At 47.3% G+C, this 22,142-nt stretch overlaps 1 protein-coding gene across 4 annotated transcripts in view; it reads right to left on the bottom strand.

The window, feature by feature from the left end:
• LOC140362214 (uncharacterized) overlaps window positions 1-22,142 on the bottom strand; it is a 48,209-nt gene that overhangs the window by 12,315 nt on the left and 13,752 nt on the right. The window contains exons 2-7 of one of the 4 annotated variants that reach the window (XM_072448303.1): window positions 12,101-12,292; window positions 9,128-9,193; window positions 8,874-8,894; window positions 5,073-5,236; window positions 4,211-4,319; window positions 2,852-2,956 (exon numbers count right to left, since the gene is read on the bottom strand). In XM_072448303.1, the coding sequence (XP_072304404.1) occupies window positions 2,852-2,956; window positions 4,211-4,319; window positions 5,073-5,236; window positions 8,874-8,894; window positions 9,128-9,193; window positions 12,101-12,292 (657 nt within the window). The remainder of the gene's footprint in view (window positions 1-2,851; window positions 2,957-4,210; window positions 4,320-5,072; window positions 5,237-8,873; window positions 8,895-9,127; window positions 9,194-12,100; window positions 12,293-22,142) is intronic. The other 3 variants (XM_072448304.1, XM_072448305.1, XM_072448306.1) reach the window with 3 other exon arrangements.

Raw genomic sequence — 22,142 nt, 5'->3', positions numbered from 1 at the left:
TATAGGTCCAGCTTCCTCCCCTTCACCTCCTCTCTCTCCCTCTCTTCCCATTCTCTCTCTCTCTCTCTCCTTCCTTCCATCTCACCCTCCCCCATCCTCCCTCGCTCTCTTCTCTCCCGCCTCATCTTACTCTCGCTCTACAGTTTCTCTACTACATTCTCCCTCTCTTCTCTTTTTCATCTATCTTCTCCATTCTTCTCACCTCCTCCACTTTTCTCTCTCCTCTCTCTCTCCTCCTCTCCTCTCTCTCTCTTCTTCTCTGCAGTCTGAGTTGCTGCTGTTTACTGCTTCCCACCAAAGTGATGTATGGCTCTAAATGTGAGTCACTGAAAATCTCGAGTCTCTCAATATGTCTAGAAGAACCAGAGCTTCTCCTCTTCCTCATCTTCTTCCTCTTCCCCTCTCCCTCCTCTTCCTCCTCCTCTCCCTCCTCCTCTCCCTCTTCCTCGTCTTCCTCTCCCTCCTCCTCTCCATCCTCCTATCCATCCTATTCCTCCTCCTCTTCCTCCTCTCCCTCCTCTTCCTCATCCTCTCCCTCTTCCTCCTCTTCCCCTCTTCCTCCTCCTCTCCCTCTTCCTCCTTTTCCCCTCTTCCTCCTCTTCCACCTCTCCATCCTCTTCCTCCTCTCCCTCTTCTTCCTCTGCTCTGACTCTACACTCATCCACGTTGATTGAAGTCCATTGGCCTCGTTGACCGCTCGGTGCATGTCATGTGACCTGTCAGCATCTATGGACAGATCTGCGTTACCAATGGCTACAGTCTGCAGATTGCATTGTGGGACATAATTGTCATCTTGTGTAATTTATTGACATTGAGGGACGACAGTAGCTTTCAATCAGCTCGGTCTGAAGAAGATTGAAGAAGACTTTTCTGTGACGAGCGTTTGAACTGAACGGTTTATGACGGTTTTAACATTTTATTGCGTTTAATTGTCGTAAAATGTGACGATGTTTAGACTAATCTGGGCTGCTCTCTTGGCCAGGATCATTTATAAGTCCCTGAGATGGTTAAATATGTCTTTTCTGGGCGTTTGGAGTGTGCGTCGTCGCCCCCTGCTGTCTCGGGGTGACATCCACGTGAAGACGAACTCTCCTGAGAAACCCTGGCTCTTTTCCTTTTCCTTTTTTTGTTTGTTGGCAATGTTAAATGTTTTTGTTACGTGATGATACTTATTATGACAAAGAAAGAAAAAAAAAGTGAAAATGTAACTATGTATTTTCACACGTGAGCAGCAGGGGGAGCTCTATTGCCAGGGTCAATCAGTTCTGTCTTAAATAAAGGGTAAATAAAGGAACATATTTAACAGTGATGACATTTTAGAAGTAGATTTTGGGTCCAAAACTTGAAACCCGATCGAAATCTATTTACAAATTGCAGTTTCAAGCCCAAGCTCATATTCTTTTGACCAAAAGCTCTTAAAGAAGGAATAATGACATATTTACACACATATTCAAGGGCTGTAATCATTTGTGACACCAAACAAATGCAATGGGATGGATTTTGGGAAATTTCTATTAAAGAAATTAGTCATTAAAATCAAATTGCATTCGTTTTCGTCGATACGTGATTAATCAATGATCCGAAAAGCCAAAAAAAAGCACAGAAAGAATGTGACGTTTGTGATGATGAAACATGAATAATGCATTTTTCATTTGGAACAAGATGCACAGGATTATTCCAGCGTCACGAGCCGACGCCCACAACACGAGCCGACGCCCACAACACGAGCCGACGCCCACGACACGACACAGAAGCCAAAACCAAAATGACGAGATGCGAAAACCGAAGATGCACCAAAGAATCACCACAAAACGATGGAACAGCCACCACCAAATCAAAGTGAAGCAAACGGGACATGGAAGCGGTAAAAGGAGGTCACGATGCAGACGATGGTCCAGAGACAGGCAGCAGGCAGTGACCACAGTGACCACAGCGACCGCAGTGACCACAAACCAGAGCGGGAGGGCAGGAGCAGACTGGACCCTGACTAGAGCCGACTGGACCCTGACCGAGCCGACTGGACCCTGACCAAGGCACTAGAGCGGACTGGACCCTGACCGAGGTACTAGAGCCGACTGGACCCTGACTAGAGCCGACTGGACCCTGACCGAGGTACTAGAGTGGACTGGACCCTGACTAGAGCCGACTGGACCCTGACCGAGGTACTAGAGTGGACTGGACCCTGACTAGAGCCGACTGGACCCTGACCGAGCGGACTGGACCCTGACCGAGCGGACTGGACCCTGACCGAGCGGACTGGACCCTGACCGAGCGGACTGGACCCTGACCGAGGCATTAGAGCCGACTGGACCCTGACCGAGCGGACTGGACCCTGACTAGAGCCGACTGGACCCTGACCGAGCGGACTGGACCCTGACCGAGCGGACTGGACCCTGACTAGAGCCGACTGGACCCTGACCGAGCGGACTGGACCCTGACCGAGGCATTAGAGCCGACTGGACCCTGACCGAGCGGACTGGACCCTGACCGAGCGGACTGGACCCTGACCGAGCGGACTGGACCCTGACCGAGCGGACTGGACCCTGACCGAGGCATTAGAGCCGACTGGACCCTGACCGAGCGGACTGGACCCTGACCGAGCGGACTGGACCCTGACCGAGCCGACTGGACCCTGACCCTGACTTGATACTTTTATCCAAGCAGATTTGACACTGGGAGTATTGTTGTTTGCTCCAGATTGTGTACTTTTACTTCAGTAACATAGTACTTCCTCTCTGGCCAATGCCCTGGATGTTCTCCCCCCGACAGGGTCTAACTCCGGGTCCGCCCCTGGCCCCGTGCCGGTCTGGTTGTGGTTCTGGGTTCTGGGTTCCGGGTTCCGGGTTCTTACTTCGGCTGGGCGAGTTCCAGAGCGTGGCCGAGGACTTGGACAGCCTGTTGTTTAGGACAGGGTCCTGGGTACGAGGGAGGTTCACTGTGGAGGAGGAGCATCGGCCTGCACCACAGAACGCAGCGGGTCAGCCACCAGCAGGGCGGCGACACACACACACACAACACACAGGGGCCGCAGACAGGGGGCGCTGCTTCTTCTGCTGTCAGGGCTGAGAAGAAGGTTAGGCTGAGGAGGAAGAGTCCACTGAAGACGAGCGGGTCAGGGTGGGTCAGAACGGGTCAGAACAAGTGTTTTCAGGCAATATTGACTTTCTTCGTCATGTTTTGTTCCACCTCTGGGCTGGTAACGAGAGGAAGGTTATATCATTATAATCATGAGGGTTTATTTGAGACATGGAGGAATAAATGTGTATCAAACAGCCAGCGGTTTTCATCCTGACCTAGAGTTTCTTCAGTTTCTTCAGGACTTGGCTTGAATTAAACCGTTGGCTGTTAAAAACACTGGTGGAAAAATATCCTATTTTAAAGTACTAAGACGGAGGTTCCACTTCCTGTTATCACTGTATAACTCAGGAAGTCTTTTGTTGCTTTATATAACAATCAATAACAACATTTTACAATTCCAGAAAATGAAAACGGCCACATGACTTAAAGAGACCTGATGTGCTTTTTTATTTAATCTATTTGGTATATTTAATTTATTGTATACACTTTTTTTTAAACTAATTTAATACATTTTATGTTATTCATTTATTATTTATTTATTTATTTATTTATTTAATTGATTGTATGTAATGTATGTATTTTATTTTATTTATTTTATTTATTTTATTTATTTTATTTATTTTATTTATTTTATTTATTTTATTTATTTTATTTATTTATACATTTTTTATTTTTTTATTTTATTCACTTATTAATTATTTAATTAATTTTATTTAATGTATGTATGTATTTTATTTTATTTTATTTATATCTAGTGTGTTGTACATTGGCCTAAACTGATCTAAAACCAGGATAAACACTGATAATGTGGTTAAATCTCCTTTCAGTTTCCCTGACCCGACCTTTCCCTGACCCGACCCGTTCAGTGGGAGCACAAGGAGACGTGGGGGACGGGTTCAGGCCAGTGCGTTTCCCAACCAGGGGTGCGGGGACGTGGGAACGCTGGGACAGAAGAGGCGGGATCAGAGGTTCAACCGGTTCTTCTTCCTCTCGTTCATTCACAAAAAACTCCAAATGAAACGCCAAATCCGCAAACGACATTAGCGACATTAGCTTCGCACACTTTGCCTGATGCCTCGCTCTCGCCGCTCAGAGGTCAGCGTCTCCGTGTCCTAGAGCAGATGTTACTCACTCTCTCGTCTGGACGTCTGGTTCAGTCCTCCGGCCCAGGACCACCTCTGCTGACGGATCTCCGCCCACGTCTTCTTTGTGGACCTCTTGATCGCCGCCTCGTATCGCTCCTGGAGCCAAGAGGACAACGCCATAAATGTGTCTTCTTCTTCTCTGTTCTTACCTTCTCCAGCTTCTGCCTGTTTCTCCTCCAGCTTCGTCTTCTCCTCTTCTGTCCTCACCTTGTTCTCCTCCAGCTTCTTCTTCTCCTCTTCTGTTCTCACCTTGTTCTCCTCCAGCTTCTTCTTCTCCTCTTCTGTCCTCACCTTGTTCTCCTCCAGCTTCTTCTTCTTCTCCTCTTCTGTTCTCACCTTGTTCTCCTCCAGCTTCTTCTTCTTCTCCTCTTCTGTCCTCACCTTGTTCTCCTCCAGCTTCTTCTTCTCCTCTTCTGTCCTCACCTTGTTCTCCTCCAGCTTCTTCTTCTCCTCTTCTGTTCTCACCTTGTTCTCCTCCAGCTTCTTCTTCTCCTCTTCTGTCCTCACCTTGTTCTCCTCCAGCTTCTTCTTCTTCTCCTCTTCTGTTCTCACCTTGTTCTCCTCCAGCTTCTTCTTCTTCTCCTCTTCTGTCCTCACCTTGTTCTCCTCCAGCTTCTTCTTCTCCTCTTCTGTCCTCACCTTGTTCTCCTCCAGCTTCTTCTTCTCCTCTTCTGTGCTCACCTTGTTCTCCTCCAGCTTCTTCTTCTCCTCTTCTGTGCTCACCTTGTTCTCCTCCAGCTTCTTCTTCTCCTCTTCTGTCCTCACCTTGTTCTCCTCCAGCTTCTTCTTCTCCTCTTCTGTCCTCACCTTGTTCTCCTCCAGCTTCTTCTTCTCCTCTTCTGTTCTCACCTTGTTCTTCTCCAGCTTCTGCCTCTGTTTCTCCTCCAGCACGGCTCTCCTCCTCTCGGCTTTGATCCTCTGCTCCTCGAGTCTCCTCCTTCTCTCCTCCAGCTGTGAGTCCCTCAGACGTCTCGCTCGCTCCTCCTTCTCCAGCCACTGCGCTTTCTTCGTCGCTGAAAAACAAAAACAAAAAGAGATGAAAATAACTTTACACTTGTGTATTTACCGAGTCTCAGCGAGTTTCATCTTTTGGTCGTTGGACCAGTTTGAGTCACAGATGGAGCTGCAGGAGCTTCACAGTCGCTCCAGGAGCTTCACAGCAGCTTCACAGTCGCTCCAGCAGCTTCAGAGTCGCTCCTGCAGCTGCACAGTCGCTCCAGCAGCTTCACAGCAGCTTCACAGTCGCTCCAGCAGCTTCACAGTCGCTCCAGCAGCTTCACAGTCGATCCAGCAGCTTCACAGCAGCTTCACAGTCGCTCCAGCAGCTTCAGTCGCTCCAGCAGCTTCACAGTCGCTCCAGCAGCTTCACAGCAGCTCCAGCAGCTTCACAGTCGATCCAGCAGCTTCACAGCAGCTTCACAGCAGCTTCACAGCAGCTTCACAGTCGCTCCAGCAGCTTCAGTCGCTCCAGCAGCTTCACAGTCGATCCAGCAGCTTCACAGCAGCTTCACAGCAGCTTCACAGCAGCTTCACAGTCGCTCCAGCAGCTTCACAGTCGCTCCAGCAGCTTCACAGTCGCTCCAGCAGCTTCACAGTCGCTCCAGCAGCTTCACAGCAGCTTCACAGCAGCTTCACAGTCGCTCCAGCAGCTTCAGTCGCTCCAGCAGCTTCACAGTCGCTCCAGCAGCTTCACAGTCGCTCCAGCAGCTTCACAGCAGCTTCACAGTCGCTCCAGCAGCTTCACAGTCGCTCCAGCAGCTTCACAGTCGCTCCTGCATCTGCACAGTCGCTCCAGCAGCTTCACAGTCGCTCCAGCAGCTTCAGTCGCTCCAGCAGCTTCACAGTCGTTCCAGCAGCTTCACAGTCGCTCCAGCAGCTTCACAGCAGCTTCACAGTCGCTCCAGCAGCTTCACAGTCGCTCCAGCAGCTTCACAGCAGCTTCACAGCAGCTTCACAGTCGCTCCAGCAGCTTCACAATCGCTCCAGCAGCTTCACAGCAGCTTCATAGTCGCTCCAGCAGCTTCACAGTCGCTCCAGCAGCTTCACAGGAGCTTCACAGTCGCTCCAGCAGCTTCACAGTCGATCCAGCAGCTTCACAGTCGCTCCAGCAGCTTCACAGCAGCTTCACAGTCGCTCCAGCAGCTTCACAGTCGATCCAGCAGCTTCACAGCAGCTTCACAGCAGCTTCACAGTCGCTCCAGCAGCTTCACAGTCGCTCCAGCAGCTTCACAGTCGCTCCAGCAGCTTCACAGCAGCTTCACAGTCGCTCCAGCAGCTTCACAGTCGCTCCTGCAGCTTCACAGCAGCTTCACAGTCGCTCCTGCAGCTTCACAGCAGCTTCACAGTCGCTCCAGCAGCTTCACAGTCGCTCCTGCAGCTTCACAGCAGCTTCACAGTCGCTCCAGCAGCTTCACAGTCGCTCCTGCAGCTTCACAGTCGCTCCAGCAGCTTCACAGCAGCTTCACAGTCGCTCCAGCAGCTTCACAGTCGCTCCTGCAGCTTCACAGCAGCTTCACAGTCGCTCCAGCAGCTTCACAGTCGCTCCTGCAGCTTCACAGCAGCTTCACAGTCGCTCCAGCAGCTTCACAGTCGCTCCTGCAGCTTCACAGCAGCTTCACAGTCGCTCCAGCAGCTTCACAGTCGCTCCTGTAGCTTCACAGCAGCTTCACAGTCGCTCCAGCAGCTTCACAGTCGCTCCTGCAGCTTCACAGCAGCTTCACAGTCGCTCCAGCAGCTTCACAGTCGCTCCTGCAGCTTCACAGCAGCTTCACAGTCGCTCCAGCAGCAGCTTCTCGCCTCGGCTCGTTTAACAGTTAAAGTGTTTAATTAAGAGGAGCTTCCAGCGTCTGCAGCGTGCAGAGTGTTTGTCGACACAATGAGACGCAAACTAAACAAAGTGATAATTCTGCTCTTTTGTGGTTCATTTTACGCTTCGTTGACGTTTGGTGCAACACATTTAAAGACACTTTTTAGAACGTTAGTTGAAATATCGTTGAATGTTGTTATGTTTGGTCAATACGACCGGCCCTGGTCATAGTCATTTCAGTCAGAAATCACATTTGATGCACAATAACTTCAGTCCTGGTTTAGACCTGGTTTGGACCTGGTTTAGTTCTGGTTTAGCTCTGGTTTAGTCCTGGTTTAGACCTGGTTTAGACCTGGTTTAGTTCTGGTTTAGCTCTGGTTTAGTCCTGGTTTGGACCTGGTTTAGTTCTGGTTTAGCTCTGGTTTAGTCCTGGTTTAGACCTGGTTTAGACCTGGTTTAGTTCTGGTTTAGCTCTGGTTTAGTCCTGGTTTAGACCTGGTTTGGACCTGGTTTAGTCCTGGTTTATCTCTGGTTTAGTCCTGGTTTAGTCCTGGTTTAGACCTGGTTTAGTCCTGGTTTAGCTCTGGTTTAGTCCTGGTTTAATCCTGGTTTAGTCCTGGTTTGGACCTGGTTTATACCTGGTTTAGCTCTGGTTTGGACCTGGTTTAAACCTGGGTTAGCCCTGGTTTAGCTCTGGTTTAGTCCTGGTTTAGTCCTGGTTTAGACCTGGTTTGGACCTAGTTTAGTCCTGGTTTAGACCTAGTTTAGTCCTGGTTTGGACCTGGTTTAGACCTGGTTTAGACCTGGTTTGGACCTAGTTTAGACCTGGTTTGGACCTGGTTTGGACCTGGTTTAGACCTGGTTTAGACCTGGTTTAGACCTGGTTTAGTCCTGGTTTAGACCTGGTTTAGTCCTGGTTTAGTCCTGGTTTAGTCCTGGTTTAGTCCTGGTTTAGTAATAGAGTCCATCATGAGCGTATGAGGCTGCCCCAAATAAATTGTCTGTTTGCTGTAACCCGACCCAACATTTTTCAAGTGGGTCGGTTGCTAAATTCTTATTTTTTTTACTTTAAAGGCAAAAAAAAAAACAGTCAGTGACGGAAAACGTCTCTCTCAACCCGATCAGGAGACTAAATCTCCCGATTTTAAGATATTTCAATCGACCTTTTGTACGTCGTTCTCCTTTATTTTGGTAGCGAAGGCGAGCGGGGGGAACATGCGGGGGACACGGGCGCCGCCATGTTTGTTGTGATGATGCTGCTGGGCGTGTTTCCCACCCAGAATGCAATGCGCAAGTCAAATTTAAATGAAGCCACACCAAAAATGTAGACGCACACGCTTGCGCAATGCGTTATTAGTTCTTTGAGATGAAAGATATGTTCACCAGCGCTATAAAATTATTCTACACGGCGCTTTAGGACGGTCGGTGAGTCTGCGAAAATATTTGAAAAATAAAATAATTTGGCGTTTTTTTTACGTCAAATTAATTAATGCTGATATTTGCTGATATTTTTTTTTCAGTCGGCTGGTTTCACACCGGGTCGGTCGGGTTACGGCAAACAGACTGTTATTTTATATTTATAAGTGCCATTCATTTTCCCCATCGATTTTTCAAACATTATGAAATTTGAAGACTTAGATAAATAGTTGAAATCTGTGGATTCTGGACGATTAAATGAAGCGTGAGATGAAGACGTGGAACGTGCTCGAATCACAAATGCAACTTTGCACAAGCGAAAGGGAAATGACGCCACAAAACGAGACGGAAAACGATGAGCAAATGAAATGATTGCGTGATTTTTGGGATCAAAGCGTTTGATTTGAGTCCAGTTGGTTCGGCCTTACCTTGGACCGCCGTTTGGTGTTCTGAGCGCCACGGCAACGAGAGACGAGAGAGACGAGAGAGACAAGAGCATAGGACAAAGGTGAGTCAAACGGGAGAGAGGGGGAGAGAGGGGGAGTGAGAGGGAGGAGGGAGAGAGAGAGGAAGAGAGAGAGGGGGAGATGGAGAGAGAGAGGGAGAGAGGGGGAGAGGGGGGAGGGAGAGGGAGAGCAGAGCTGTTAGAACATTTTCTCTGTGTTTGGCTGGTGTTTCTCACCGATGTACTTGGCTCGCTCTTCTCTTCGCTCTTTGGCCAGTTTCTGTCTTTGCTCCGACGTCATTTCTGCACAAAAACAAACAAACAAACAAACAAACAAACAATGGTTAAACACTGACGAGGAAACACGTGTGAAAGAGTTGATGGACTAATGAGTCGTGCTCATGAGTCAGAGCTGCAGTGACAAAGTGATAAGACACAAAGGACTTAAACTAAAACCCCGTCGTCTCGGTAACGCGATTTCCACCTCGCAAACTGACGGAGCCAGGATTACAACACGAAAGAGCTAAAGAGCTAACAAGAAGATTATGGAGCGAGGAAAGAGCTCGACGAGAAGAAGACGAGAGTTAAGCTCCTTTTTCAGACACAACGCGCAGGCGACGGGCGCCGGAACTCATGGACCAATCACAGCGCTCCGTGAGGCCGCTGTCGCCACGGAGACGGGCAGCTTGGTTCCAGCAAAACATGCCGTAGGACTAAATGTACCTGTGTAAGGCTCCCCCAAATGAATTGTCTGTTTGCTGTAACCCGAGTCAACATTTTTTAAGTGGCTCGGTCGGTAGGCAAATTCTTATTTTTTTCTACTTTGAAGGCAAAAAAAAGATCCAAATTTTGCCATTTTTTGAGTCGGAGTGACCACCAGGGGTCAGGCTTCAACAGTCCAGGGGTCTGGCTTCAACAGTCCAGGGGTCAGGCTTCAACGGTCCAGGGGTCAAGCTTCAACAGTCCAGGGGTCAGGCTTCAACAGTCCAGGGGTCAGGTCAAGCTTGAACAGTCCAGGGGTCAGGCTTCTACAGTCCAGGGGTCAGGCTTCAACAGTCCAGGGGTCTGGCTTCAACAGTCCAGGGGTCAAGCTTCAACAGTCCAGGGGTCAGGCTTCAACAGTCCAGGGGTCAGGTCAAGCTTGAACAGTCCAGGGGTCAGGCTTCTACAGTCCAGGGGTCAGGCTTCAACAGTCCAGGGGTCAGGCTTCTACAGTCCAGGGGTCAGGCTTCTACAGTCCAGGGGTCAGGCTTCAACAGTCCAGGGGTTGGGCTTCAACAGTCTAGGGGTCAGGCTTCAACAGTCCAGGGGTCAGGCTTCAACAGTCCAGGGGTCAGGCTTCAACAGTCCAGGGGTCAGGCTTAAACAGTCCAGGGGTCAGGCTTCAACGGTCCAGGGGTCAAGCTTCAACAGTCCAGGGGTCAGGCTTCTACAGTCCAGGGGTCAGGCTTCAACAGTCCAGGGGTCAAGCTTCAACAGTCCAGGGGTCAGGCTTCTACAGTCCAGGGGTCAGGCTTCAAAAGTCCAGGGGTCAGGCTTCAACAGTCCAGGGGTCAGGCTTCAACAGTCCAGGGGTCAGGCTTCTACAGTCCAGGGGTCAGGCTTCAACAGTCCAGGGGTCAAGCTTCAACAGTCCAGGGGTCAGGCTTCAACAGTCCAGGGGTCAGGCTTCAACAGTCCAGGGGTCAAGCTTCAACAGTCCAGGGGTCAGGCTTCAACAGTCCAGGGGTTAGGCTTCTACAGTCCAGGGGTCAGGCTTCAACAGTCCAGGGGTCAGGCTTCAACAGTCCAGGGGTCAGGCTTCAACAGTCCAGGGGTCAGGCTTCTACAGTCCAGGGGTCAGGCTTCAACAGTCCAGGGGTCAGGCTTCAACAGTCCAGGGGTCAGGCTTCAACAGTCCAGGGGTCAGGCTTCAACAGTCCAGGGGTCAGGCTTCTACAGTCCAGGGGTCAGGCTTCAACAGTCAATGAGGGAAAACGTCTCTCTCAACCCGATCGGGAGACTAAATCTCACGATTTTAAGATATTTCATTCGACCTTTTTTACGCCCTTTCCTTTATTTTGGTAGCTAAGGCGAGCGGGGGGAACATGTGGGGGACACGGGCGGCGCCATGTTTGTTGTGATGACGCTGCTGGGCGTGTTTCAATCCCAGAATGCATTGCGTAAGTCAAATTTCACCCCGTGATAGAGAAACACATGTCCTATGGACACTTCAGTGGCGCCGACAGAGGGACACTAACATGTATAAAGCAATATTCCAACCTCATGAGCGTTCTGTTTCGTTACAGACGCATGTGTAGGGACTGAATAAGAAAACACACATGCTTTGTGCAGTGTGTTATCAGTTGCTTAGGATGAAAGACACGTTTACCAACGTGATAAAAATATTCGACACAGCGGTTCAGGAAAGTCCAGTCGGCGAAATAATTGAAAAATAAAAGTTTTGGATGTTTTTTCAACAAAAAGCTGATTTTTTTTTCAGTCGGCTAGTTTCAAACCGGGTCGGGCTTCGACAAACATACATATTATTTTGCTCAGCCTAACGTGTGTTAAATGTGCTGTATGACTAAATATACCTGTATAAAGTGTGTAAAACGTGCCGTAGGGCTAACGTACCTGTGTAACGTGCCGTAGGGCTAAATGTACCTGTGTAACGTGTGTAAAACGTGCCGTAGGGCTAAACGTGCCTGTGTAACGTGTGTAAAACGTGCCGTAGGGCTAAACGTGCCTGTGTAACGTGCCGTAGGGCTAAATGTACCTGTGTAACGTGTGTAAAACGTGCCGTAGGGCTAAACGTGCCTGTGTAACGTGCCGTAGGGCTAAATGTACCTGTGTAACGTGTGTAAAACGTGCCGTAGGGCGAAACGTGCCTGTGTAACGTGTGTAAAACGTGCCGTAGGGCTAAACGTGCCTGTGTAACGTGCCGTAGGGCTAAATGTACCTGTGTAACGTGTGTAAAACGTGCCGTAGGGCTAAACGTGCCTGTGTAACGTGCCGTAGGGCTAAATGTACCTGTGTAACGTGTGTAAAACGTGCCGTAGGGCTAAACGTGCCTGTGTAACGTGTGTAAAACGTGCCGTAGGGCTAAACGTGCCTGTGTAACGTGTGTAAAACGTGCCGTAGGGCTAAACGTGCCTGTGTAACGTGTGTAAAACGTGCCGTAGGGCTAAACGTGCCTGTGTAACGTGCCGTAGGGCTAACGCGCAGTACCTTTCTTGGGTAGGGGGCTGGACTCCGGCGTGGCGAGCTCGGGCTCGGCTCTGGACACATCTGTTCTGGTGTTGGTCTCTGTTGCGCTGGAGTCCGACTTCGGAGACAGGTCCGTGAAGGCGGAGTCGTCTGGGGAGAGGGAAGTCTTCAGCTTCTCACACGGCTGGATCTGGTACGACTGCAGAGGGAGAGCTGAGGAGAGAGAGGGAGGGGCGTTACTGTAACTCTACTTCTTTTTAGAGTAATTGTACTTTTTTGAGTAGATTTGTAGCTAGTATTTTTAGCTGTAACTATAAGTAGTATAATTGTATTCATGTGTTTGTAATAAGTTACATTTAAAATCAGGATGTGATGAGAACAGCTCCAGTCCACATCGTGTGTCTCATCTCTGACATCACTGCATCGCCTGCTCTGATTGGCCGGAGCTCAGCGAATATGCAGATTGTCGTTTAAAACGACTTATTTCCGCTTTAAACTGTTCATTTTGTACAAAAAAACTCACCAAAAACCAAACTTTGAAAAGTAACTAACTCTGAGCACACTTTACTTTTACTACTTTAAAGCGCAGATTTGGTCCCATTGTACTTGTACTATTGTATTTAGAGTACATTTTGAGTCATGTAAGTGTACTTTTACTCCAAACGCTGATACAGATGATACAAAAAATGCACAAAAATAACTTGAACGCACACGAGGCACAAACAATTAGCCCGTCAATCACACTTCTAATTAAATCTGTTAAGTAAGCGTTCAGCTCGTCTACATTAACTGTTCCGAACGCTCCCAGACGCGCCGTGACTTTAATTATCTCTGCAGCGTTTCACAGTTACTCAGAGCCGTCGCTAACACACGAGCTAACGCGCGAGCTAACGTGCTAATCCCTGTGCGTCTTCATTAGCGTTCGCGCTCGGAGTCATTAACGTCCTCGTTCGCGCGCGTTTAGCGCCGACGCCGGAGCCGAACGCTAATTTGTGGCGCTTTCGTCAGGAGGAGAAATGCAGTTTTTCCTTTAGTTTGTCTTTTACACGCTTTTTGGACCTTTTACATTATTAAACAGCGGACCACAGTTTGAGAAACACTGCCGCAAACGTGACTATTAGAGATGTTTGTGGTGACACAGCGAGCTCTAGGGTCCAGTCTCCACGTTTTAGACATTTCATGGAGACGTTCAGTGTAATCGGTAGTAAAGTGTGGCTCGCGGGCCTCATCTGGGACGTGAAAAGCACCAAAAACCGGGTCCGCTCGTCGATACAGCGAGTCTCTAAAGTAAGTCTAAAGCGAGTGTCTAAAGAGAGTCTCTAAAGCCGGTCTCTAAAGTAAGTCTCTAAAGTAAGTCTAAAGCGAGTGTCTAAAGAGAGTCTCTAAAGCCGGTCTCTAAAGTAAGTCTCTAAAGTAAGTCTAGAGCGAGTGTCTAAAGAGAGTCTCTAAAGCCGGTCTCTAAAGTAAGTCTAGAGCGAGTGTCTACAGGAGTCTCTAAAGCCGGTCTCTAAAGTAAGTCTCTAAAGTAAGTCTAAAGCGAGTGTCTACAGAGAGTCTCTAAAGGCGGTCTCTAAAGTAAGTCTCTAAAGTAAGTCTAGAGCGAGTGTCTAAAGAAAGTCTCTAAAGCCGGTCTCTAAAGTAAGTCTCTAAAGTAAAGCCAGTCTCTAAAGTAAGTCTAGAGCGAGTGTCTAAAGAAAGTCTCTAAAGCCGGTCTCTAAAGTAAGTCTCTAAAGTAAAGCCAGTCTCTAAAGTAAGTCTCTAACATGAGTCTCTGAAGTAAGTCTCTAAAGCCAGTCTCTAAAGTAAAGCCAGTCTCTAAAGCTGGTCTCTAAAGTAAAGCCAGTCTCTAAAGTAAAGCCAGTCTCTAAAGCCAGTCTCTAAAGTAAAGCCAGTCTCTAAAGTAAAGCCAGTCTCTAAAGTAAAGCCGGTGTCGAAAGCCGGTCTCTAAAGTAAAGCCAGTCTCTAAAGTAAAGCCGGTGTCTAAAGCTGGTCTCTAAAGTAAAGCCAGTCTCTAAAGTAAAGCCAGTCTCTAAAGTAAAGCCAGTCTCTAAAGCCAGTCTCTAAAGTAAAGCCAGTCTCTAAAGTAAAGCCAGTCTCTAAAGCCAGTCTCTAAAGTAAAGCCAGTCTCTAAAGTAAAGCCGGTGTCTAAAGCCGGTCTCTAAAGTAAAGCCAGTCTCTAAAGTAAAGCCAGTCTCTAAAGTAAAGCCAGTCTCTAAAGTAAAGCCAGTCTCTAAAGTAAAGCCGGTCTCTAAAGTAAAGCCAGTCTCTAAAGTAAAGCCAGTCTCTAAAGTAAAGCCGGTGTCTAAAGCTGGTCTCTAAAGTAAAGCCAGTCTCTAAAGTAAAGCCAGTCTCTAAAGTAAAGCCAGTCTCTAAAGCCAGTCTCTAAAGTAAAGCCAGTCTCTAAAGTAAAGCCAGTCTCTAAAGCCAGTCTCTAAAGTAAAGCCAGTCTCTAAAGTAAAGCCGGTGTCTAAAGCCGGTCTCTAAAGTAAAGCCAGTCTCTAAAGTAAAGCCAGTCTCTAAAGTAAAGCCAGTCTCTAAAGTAAAGCCAGTCTCTAAAGTAAAGCCAGTCTCTAAAGTAAAGCCGGTCTCTAAAGTAAAGCCAGTCTCTAAAGTAAAGCCAGTCTCTAAAGTAAAGCCAGTCTCTAAAGTAAAGCCAGTCTCTAAAGCCAGTCTCTAAAGTAAAGCCAGTCTCTAAAGTAAAGCCAGTCTCTAAAGCCAGTCTCTAAAGTAAAGCCAGTCTCTAAAGTAAAGCCGGTGTCTAAAGCCGGTCTCTAAAGTAAAGCCAGTCTCTAAAGTAAAGCCAGTCTCTAAAGTAAAGCCAGTCTCTAAAGTAAAGCCGGTCTCTAAAGTAAAGCCAGTCTCTAAAGTAAAGCCAGTCTCTAAAGTAAAGCCAGTCTCTAACGCGCCGGGCCGAGGGCAGAGACAGAACATGCCTGAGATTCCTGAGGCGGCTGTGACCCAGATCCACGCGGCCCAATTCAGACCACAACAACCACAACAACCATGTAACCATGTAACCATGTAACCATGAAACCATGTAACCATGACGACACAAGATCACTTCAGAGTTATATGTAACCATGACGACACAAGATCACTTCAGAGTTATATGTAACCATGACGACACAAGATCACTTCAGAGTTATATGTAACCATGACGACACAAGATCACTTCAGAGTTATATGTAACCATGACGACACAAGATCACTTCAGAGTTATATGTAACCATGACGACACAAGATCACTTCAGAGTTATATGTAACCATGACGACACAAGATCACTTCAGAGTTATATGTAACCATGACGACACAAGATCACTTCAGAGTTATATGTAACCATGACGACACAAGATCACTTCAGAGTTATTTAAATCATGTTTTGGATGAATTTGGACTGAGCACATTTACAAATAAAGTCTATTATTGACGAGAAACGGTGAAAGAATAATTAAAGTTTAGACTTTTTTGACACTTTGTTTGAATATTGCTGCTGTCTTTGTTCTAAAATGTGGTTTAGTGTGAGAGTCCAGAATCTCTAAATACTTTACTACAACCATGTGTTTTTGTGCTTTTATTGATATATTGTACTGTAGGGCTGGATATTGCCAAGACCCTCACGATACGATATTGTCTTGTGGTTTCCATGTGTTTTGAATTGGAACTGATGCCGATGACAACATTTTTGAGATGGAACAGAAATGTGCTAAATTGTGTTTGTTAAAGTTCTTTAGCTGAGATTATCCACTTCCTGATATCTCTCTAAATTTGCACATGATTAAACATCTTCTGTCGGTGTCGTCGCTGTGACGCGTCAGACGTAATAACAATCACAAGTTGTGTCTGGGAACCTCGACTGACCTCCATCAATAGCGGCTCGTTGTGCCACGTCAAACACTGCGTTTTCTGTGTTTGGTCCAGACAAACTTCAGCCGTGACGCGTTTCTGATGCCGACGAGCGAATCATGAGACGAACGCAACGAGCGAGACGGACGGCGAGGAGGAGGAAGTGCCCGAGGGCGGCGGGAAAAAACACGATAATAAACTGTTCCGAGCGCGGTATCGATATCGCGACAAACGCCAGAATTCTCCACATGAAAGATTCTGATTATAACCTGGTTTGATGGAATGTAACTTTGAAAACAGGACGGACGGACGGTTGAGAGACCTTTGAACCGCGACAATTGTTTTGACGATTGGTCGTTTGGATTGCGAAAGGTGAAGATGGGTCACCGAAGAGGATCACCGATTTTGACCCAGATGAAGCTAAAGTGCCGCTAAAGTGAAGCTTGTAAGTTGTAATTGTAAACGAGGCGCGCGGGGGGCAGCGGGGGGGGGGGGGGGGGGCAGCAAGGGGCAGTGGGGGGCACAGGGGGGGCAGCGGGGGAGACGTTGGCAGTATTTATAGCCTGCGCAGGGTTCAGGCGGCGTTCGCGCGGCTAAAGTGACGGCGTTACAGTGAAGGTGACGCGTTTGCTTTGTTATAAACACGTCATTTGTCCCATCGACACAAAATGAACCCTAAACATTGGTCTGTTACAGGGAGAGAACGACTCTGAACTGTGTTTGGCTCAGAGCCTGGATCTGTGTTTGTGATGATCTCAGACGCTTCTGCTCAACAAATTCTACAACACTCTCCTGGACCTCAGCCACTGACCGAGGACCACGCTGGTCTGGACTCTAGTCTGGACTCTGGACTGGACTCTAGTCTGGACTCTAGACTCTGGACTGGTCTGGACTCTAGACTCTGGACTCTGGACTCTAGACTCTGGACTCTAGACTCTGGACTCTGGACTCTAGACTCTAGACTCTAGACTCTGGACTCTAGACTCTAGACTCTGGTCTGGACTCTAGACTCTGGACTCTGGACTCTGGACTCTGGACTCTGGACTCTGGACTCTGGTCTGGACTCTGGTCTGGACTCTAGACTCTGGACTCTAGACTCTCTAGAGTCCAGAGTCTAGACTCTAGACTCTGGACTCTAGACTCTAGACTCTGGTCTGGACTCTAGACTCTGGACTCTGGACTCTGGACTCTGGACTCTGGACTCTGGTCTGGACTCTGGTCTGGACTCTAGACTCTGGACTCTGGTCTGGACTCTGGTCTGGACTCTGGTCTGGACTCCAGACGAGGCAAGTTTATTTGTGGAGCACATTTCATACAAGGTAATACAAAGTGCTTCACACAAAATTAAAATCACAAAACAGTTTAAGACATAAAAGAGAAGATTCTTTCAGTCATATGTCCTGAGTCTGGCACCAGCACGAGGCCGGTCTTTGGTTGTTGTTGTTGTTGTTGTTGTTTTATGGCGGTTGGCATCCAATTGTTGCATTACCGCCAGACTTTATTCCTCAGACTTTGTCGTAGTCCTCAGACTCTGTCGTAGTCCGTAAAAGTACTCCTCCCATTGCTTTGGTGTTACAAAGCCCATGAGGTCATGATATGTCTTTGTGACTAGAATAGTTGTTGTTGTTTCAGAGACCAACCGTCTTTATTCCAGGGAGACTCTTCTTCATCTTCCTCTCCTTCTTTGACGTTCGGTGCTTCCACCGTACAGCTTTATTCTTCAGGCTTCATTCTATAGGCTTTAATATGTCCACTGATGTCGCTGCTTGGTAGCCGTGCGTCTACGAGACTGGGCGAGGACAGGAAACCACCCCCACCCCCATCTCGTCACTCTGATCACTCTGACTCCCCACAAGCAGACCCCCATCACTCCGACTCCCATTTAGCGCCTTTAGCCTGTTTTCTATATCTGCCCAATCAAGCTCCTTTGTTCCAAGGAATCTCCCTGCAGCTTTAGCAATGATCCTGATCCTTTCAGTTCTGCTTTGAGTCTGAGCAGCACAGTTTACAACATCCACCATAAAGAGTACAAAATCCTCTCTATCCACAACCAGGGTATTCTCATTAATTCTGGAACCTGCACACTTGGGACCTCCACTCTTGAAACCTTCACACTTCTTGGGAGCCACGCTGGCCTTTCTCATTTCGCCCTGGCTGGGAGCAGCGCTGGCTCCTCTCTCTGTATTTACTCTAAACTCGTTACTTGAAACTTTCTTGACTGCATCTGCATAGGATATACCTTGAGAGACCTTTATTTTCTGCACCTCAGCAGCTCTTTTGCTAAACCTGCATCCCCCGTAGGCAGAGCTATGTTCTTCCCCACAGTTACAGCACTTCAGTTTTGCTCCCACGTCACACTTCCCATACTCATGATCTCCTGCACATTTACCACATCTTTGCCTCCCTCTACAGACCGCTGCAATATGCCCAAAGCGCTGGCACTTAAAGCAACGCAAGGGCGGCGGAACATATGGCCTGACGCTACAGCACATGTACCCAATGAACACCTTACTAGGCAGGCACCTCCCTTCAAGTGTTACCATTACCGACAAGCTGTCACATCTTACCCCAAACCGGGTCACCTTCAAACGCCTAGCGTCCACCACCGTAGCTCCAGTCAAATTCTCCTTAACTTCATCCACAGACGTCGCCGTAGGGACACCTAGGATAACTCCTCTGACCGTGTTTCTTTCAGCACCAGACACAAGAATGTCCTTTCCACCCAGACGTTTAGTTCCAATCGCCTTCCGTTGCTGAGCCGCGTCCTTGCACACGACCAGCAGCGAGCCATCTCTAAGGACACTCGCACTCTTGATCACTCCCACAGCTACAGTTAGGCTCTTTGACAATGCCACTGAATTCCACTCCTTAAAGGATGCACTATCCTGTGCAAGCTTTATGATCACCTTACAGTCTCTGCTGTATCAAGAGCTTCAGCCTCATCCTGCTGCTCATTCCCAGAACCCTCGGACGAGCTAAGGGACTTTTTACGTTTCCGGGCACGTGCAGGCAGAAAAGGCTGCTCCTCCACGCCGTCCAGAACGTCTTCCATCCCCGATCCACTCTCCTCCGCCATCTCCCGTCTCTCCAGACCGGGTGTTGAGCAAGGTCTCCTCCACTATTCCTCAGACTTCGTAGTCCTCAGACTCTGTCGTAGTCCGTAAAAGTACTCCTTCCATTGCTTTGGTGTTACAAAGCCCATGAGGTCTTTGGTGTTTGGTGGCGGTTTGTATCCAAGTGTTACATCACCGCCAGACTTTATTCTTTAGTCTTTAGTCTTTATTCTTTATTCTATAGACTTTATTCTTTAGACTTTATTCTTTAGACTTTATTCTTTAGACGTTATTCTTTAGACTTTATTCTTTTAGACTTTATTCTTCAGACTACATTCTTTAGACTTTATTCTTTAGACTTTATTCTTTAGACTTCATTCTTTAGACTTTATTCTTTAACCGTTAACCTTTAGCCAACCGCCATAAAATGGCAACGGCGACGACAACAACAACAACAACATCATCTAAAGAATAAAGCCTAAAGAATAAAGTCTGCCGGCAATGTAACACTTGGACACTAGCCGCCATAAAACAACAACAACAACAACAACAATTAAAGCCGCAAGCGGCATCCAACGGCCCTCGCGGGCCGCCTGCCTCCCGACAGAGTTGGTGCTAACGCCCTCATTGTGTGTGTCATGTCAGAACTAAGACAGTGACACATTGGACATGTTCAATGCTGTGCTTAACCAGTGCAAATGAACACAAATGTCGGTCAAATGTGTGGCTCCACCACACAGAGACCGTAACACTTAGAATCAAAATATGAATAACTTTTGATGCCGCGCTTGTGTAGATGATTTTCCCCAAATATGAACTTGATCAGGCAATCGCCCTAGGAGGAGTTTGTTAAAGTGTGAAACAGAAAAAATGTGGTCATTTTAGAGTTTTTGCGGTTTCCCCATAGGGATAACATGGGATGTTTCTGTCATCGCTACGGCTACACTGTACAAAATATGACTTTGGCTCCCATACTTTTATTTTGTGGATGGCAAATGAGAATTGTGTGCAAAATGTCATGTCATTTGGAAAAACTCTATTGTTTATAGGCCACTCAGAAGGCCAAATAGTCCAAATTCTGGGAAAAGTTTGCGGCTCCGCTGCACAGAGACCGTAAATGTTATCCTTAAAATTTGAATACATTTAGATGCCCCACTTGTCTAGAGGACGTACACCGATTTTGAGGTCGGTGGGCAAAACGCCCTGGGAGGAGTTCGTTAAAGTGTGAAACAGAAAAAATTGGATATTAAGAGAGATTTTGCGATTTTCCCATAGGAATAACATGGGCGGTTTCTGTCATCGCTACGGCTACAGTTTTTTTGCTACGCCCTCATGTTTGGTCGGACAGTTGCAACGCTGCGTTGCGGGACCAATAGGGAATAACAACAACAACAACATTCTTTTTGCTTTTATAAATCCTCTTTATGACATCAGCATTCTTTTCCTGTTAAATACAAGACGAGGCCATTACAACAACAACAATGCAACACTGGCGGTAATGCAACACTCGGATGTCAACCGCCATAAAACAACAACAACAACAACAACAACAACAACAAGTTCATTACGATTCAGAAATCAAAGACACGAGCAGCGACCGAACCCGAGAGCGTTGAACAATGTCGAAAAGTTGGTGCGACTACACTTCAGAAGACGACAAAGCACTTTACAAAGGCGACTTCAACCTGGAGGAGGAGCTTGGATGGTCGACCGACGAGGAGAACAGACCCTATGCAAAGACCTACAGAGAGTCAAAGGCCCAAAGGAAGGAAAGGAGTCTGTTGAAAGAGAAGCTCAGACAACCAGAGAAGAAGGATCTTTCTAGAGAGCTCAAAATCCCTCAAGAACAAAACAAGAGGCTCAAAAATGAGCCCAAAAACAACAAAGATAAGACTCATAAGACTGAAGTGGACAAACGAGCCAGAGAAACACAGAAGGTCCAAACTGAAGTGGACAAAGAGGACAAAGGATTCCTGCTGGAGGAGAAGAACACTGCACCAACCGCCACCAACAACTTGGACACAAACCGCCATAAAACACCAAAGAAGAAGATGAAGAAGGGCCGAGGAAGATGAAGAGCTCCACCTGCTGGAGGAGAAGTGCAAAGAGCGAGAGGAGCTGGATAAAGAACGTCAGAAGTGGGACAGGAAGTGTCTGTTCTGTCTCTGGTGTTTCTCTTTCTCTGTCTTTGGTTTGATGTGTTTCTTACATTGGAAAATAAAACATTTAAATTGAAACAAAGGAAACTTGTGTCAATTTGAATCATTTAGTTTTATTGCCATTGTCAGTGAACAAAATTCACAAACTAAGAACTTAAAGTGCAACATACAACAATGAACAATAATGACTGTAAAAAGTATAGACTGAGCTAAAATGTTAAAATAAATATGTGTAACAATGCAACAAATATGTTTTAGATGGTAAAAAGCTGCTGATGTTATTGATGTTATTGATGTTATTGATGTTATTGATGTTATTGATGTGACGTGTTGAGTCCATTTTTACCTCCAGATTTATAACGTGGTTTGTAGGTTTTAGAGACTCTGGAGGCGACGCTGACACTCTCTTTGTTTCTGTGACAAAGACAATGATTTCAGTCTCGTCTGAGTTCAGCTGGACTCTGGTTTGGACTCTGGACTGGACTCTGGTCTGGACTCTGGTCTGGACTCTGGTCTGGACTCTGGTCTGGACTCTGGTCTGGACTCTAGTCTGGACTCTAGTCTGGACTCTGGACTGGACTCTGGTCTGGACTCTGGTTCTTTTAATACTCCTGTGGGTTTGTTAAGCTCAGGTTTCTGTGGGTCACTGCTGGTCAACACGGGGTCAGACTCACATCGTCTGAACCACAGTCGTAGTTTGGTCGTCTTAATAGTTCATCAGCAGAAAGACGTTTAGAACAAACACAAAGCCAAAATGTCAAAAAATAATACGGATAACGCACTTTTTTGTAAACATCGTCCATCGAGAAGACTTCAGTCGCCATGGGAACGATTTACAGTTTCAGAGTCGCGATTATTGAGAAAAAACATATTAATTTTCTCGGTTACTGAGATCAACTGCGCAATATTTCATCTTTTCTGTCATTTCCATTTTCCGCCGCGTTATTATTCGCCAAGCTTGAGACCGACTTTATGAAATATAACTTTTATAATACAACCAGATTTTA

Source organism: Eucyclogobius newberryi, unplaced genomic scaffold (assembly GCF_026437365.1).
Source record: "Eucyclogobius newberryi isolate DKJ021-1_F unplaced genomic scaffold, fEucNew1.0.hap1 SCAF_16, whole genome shotgun sequence".
Taxonomy (NCBI): Eukaryota; Metazoa; Chordata; class Actinopteri; order Gobiiformes; family Gobiidae; genus Eucyclogobius; species Eucyclogobius newberryi.
The sequence above is the reverse complement of the archived record's forward strand: the minus strand, read 5'-3'. Positions and strand labels throughout refer to the sequence as shown.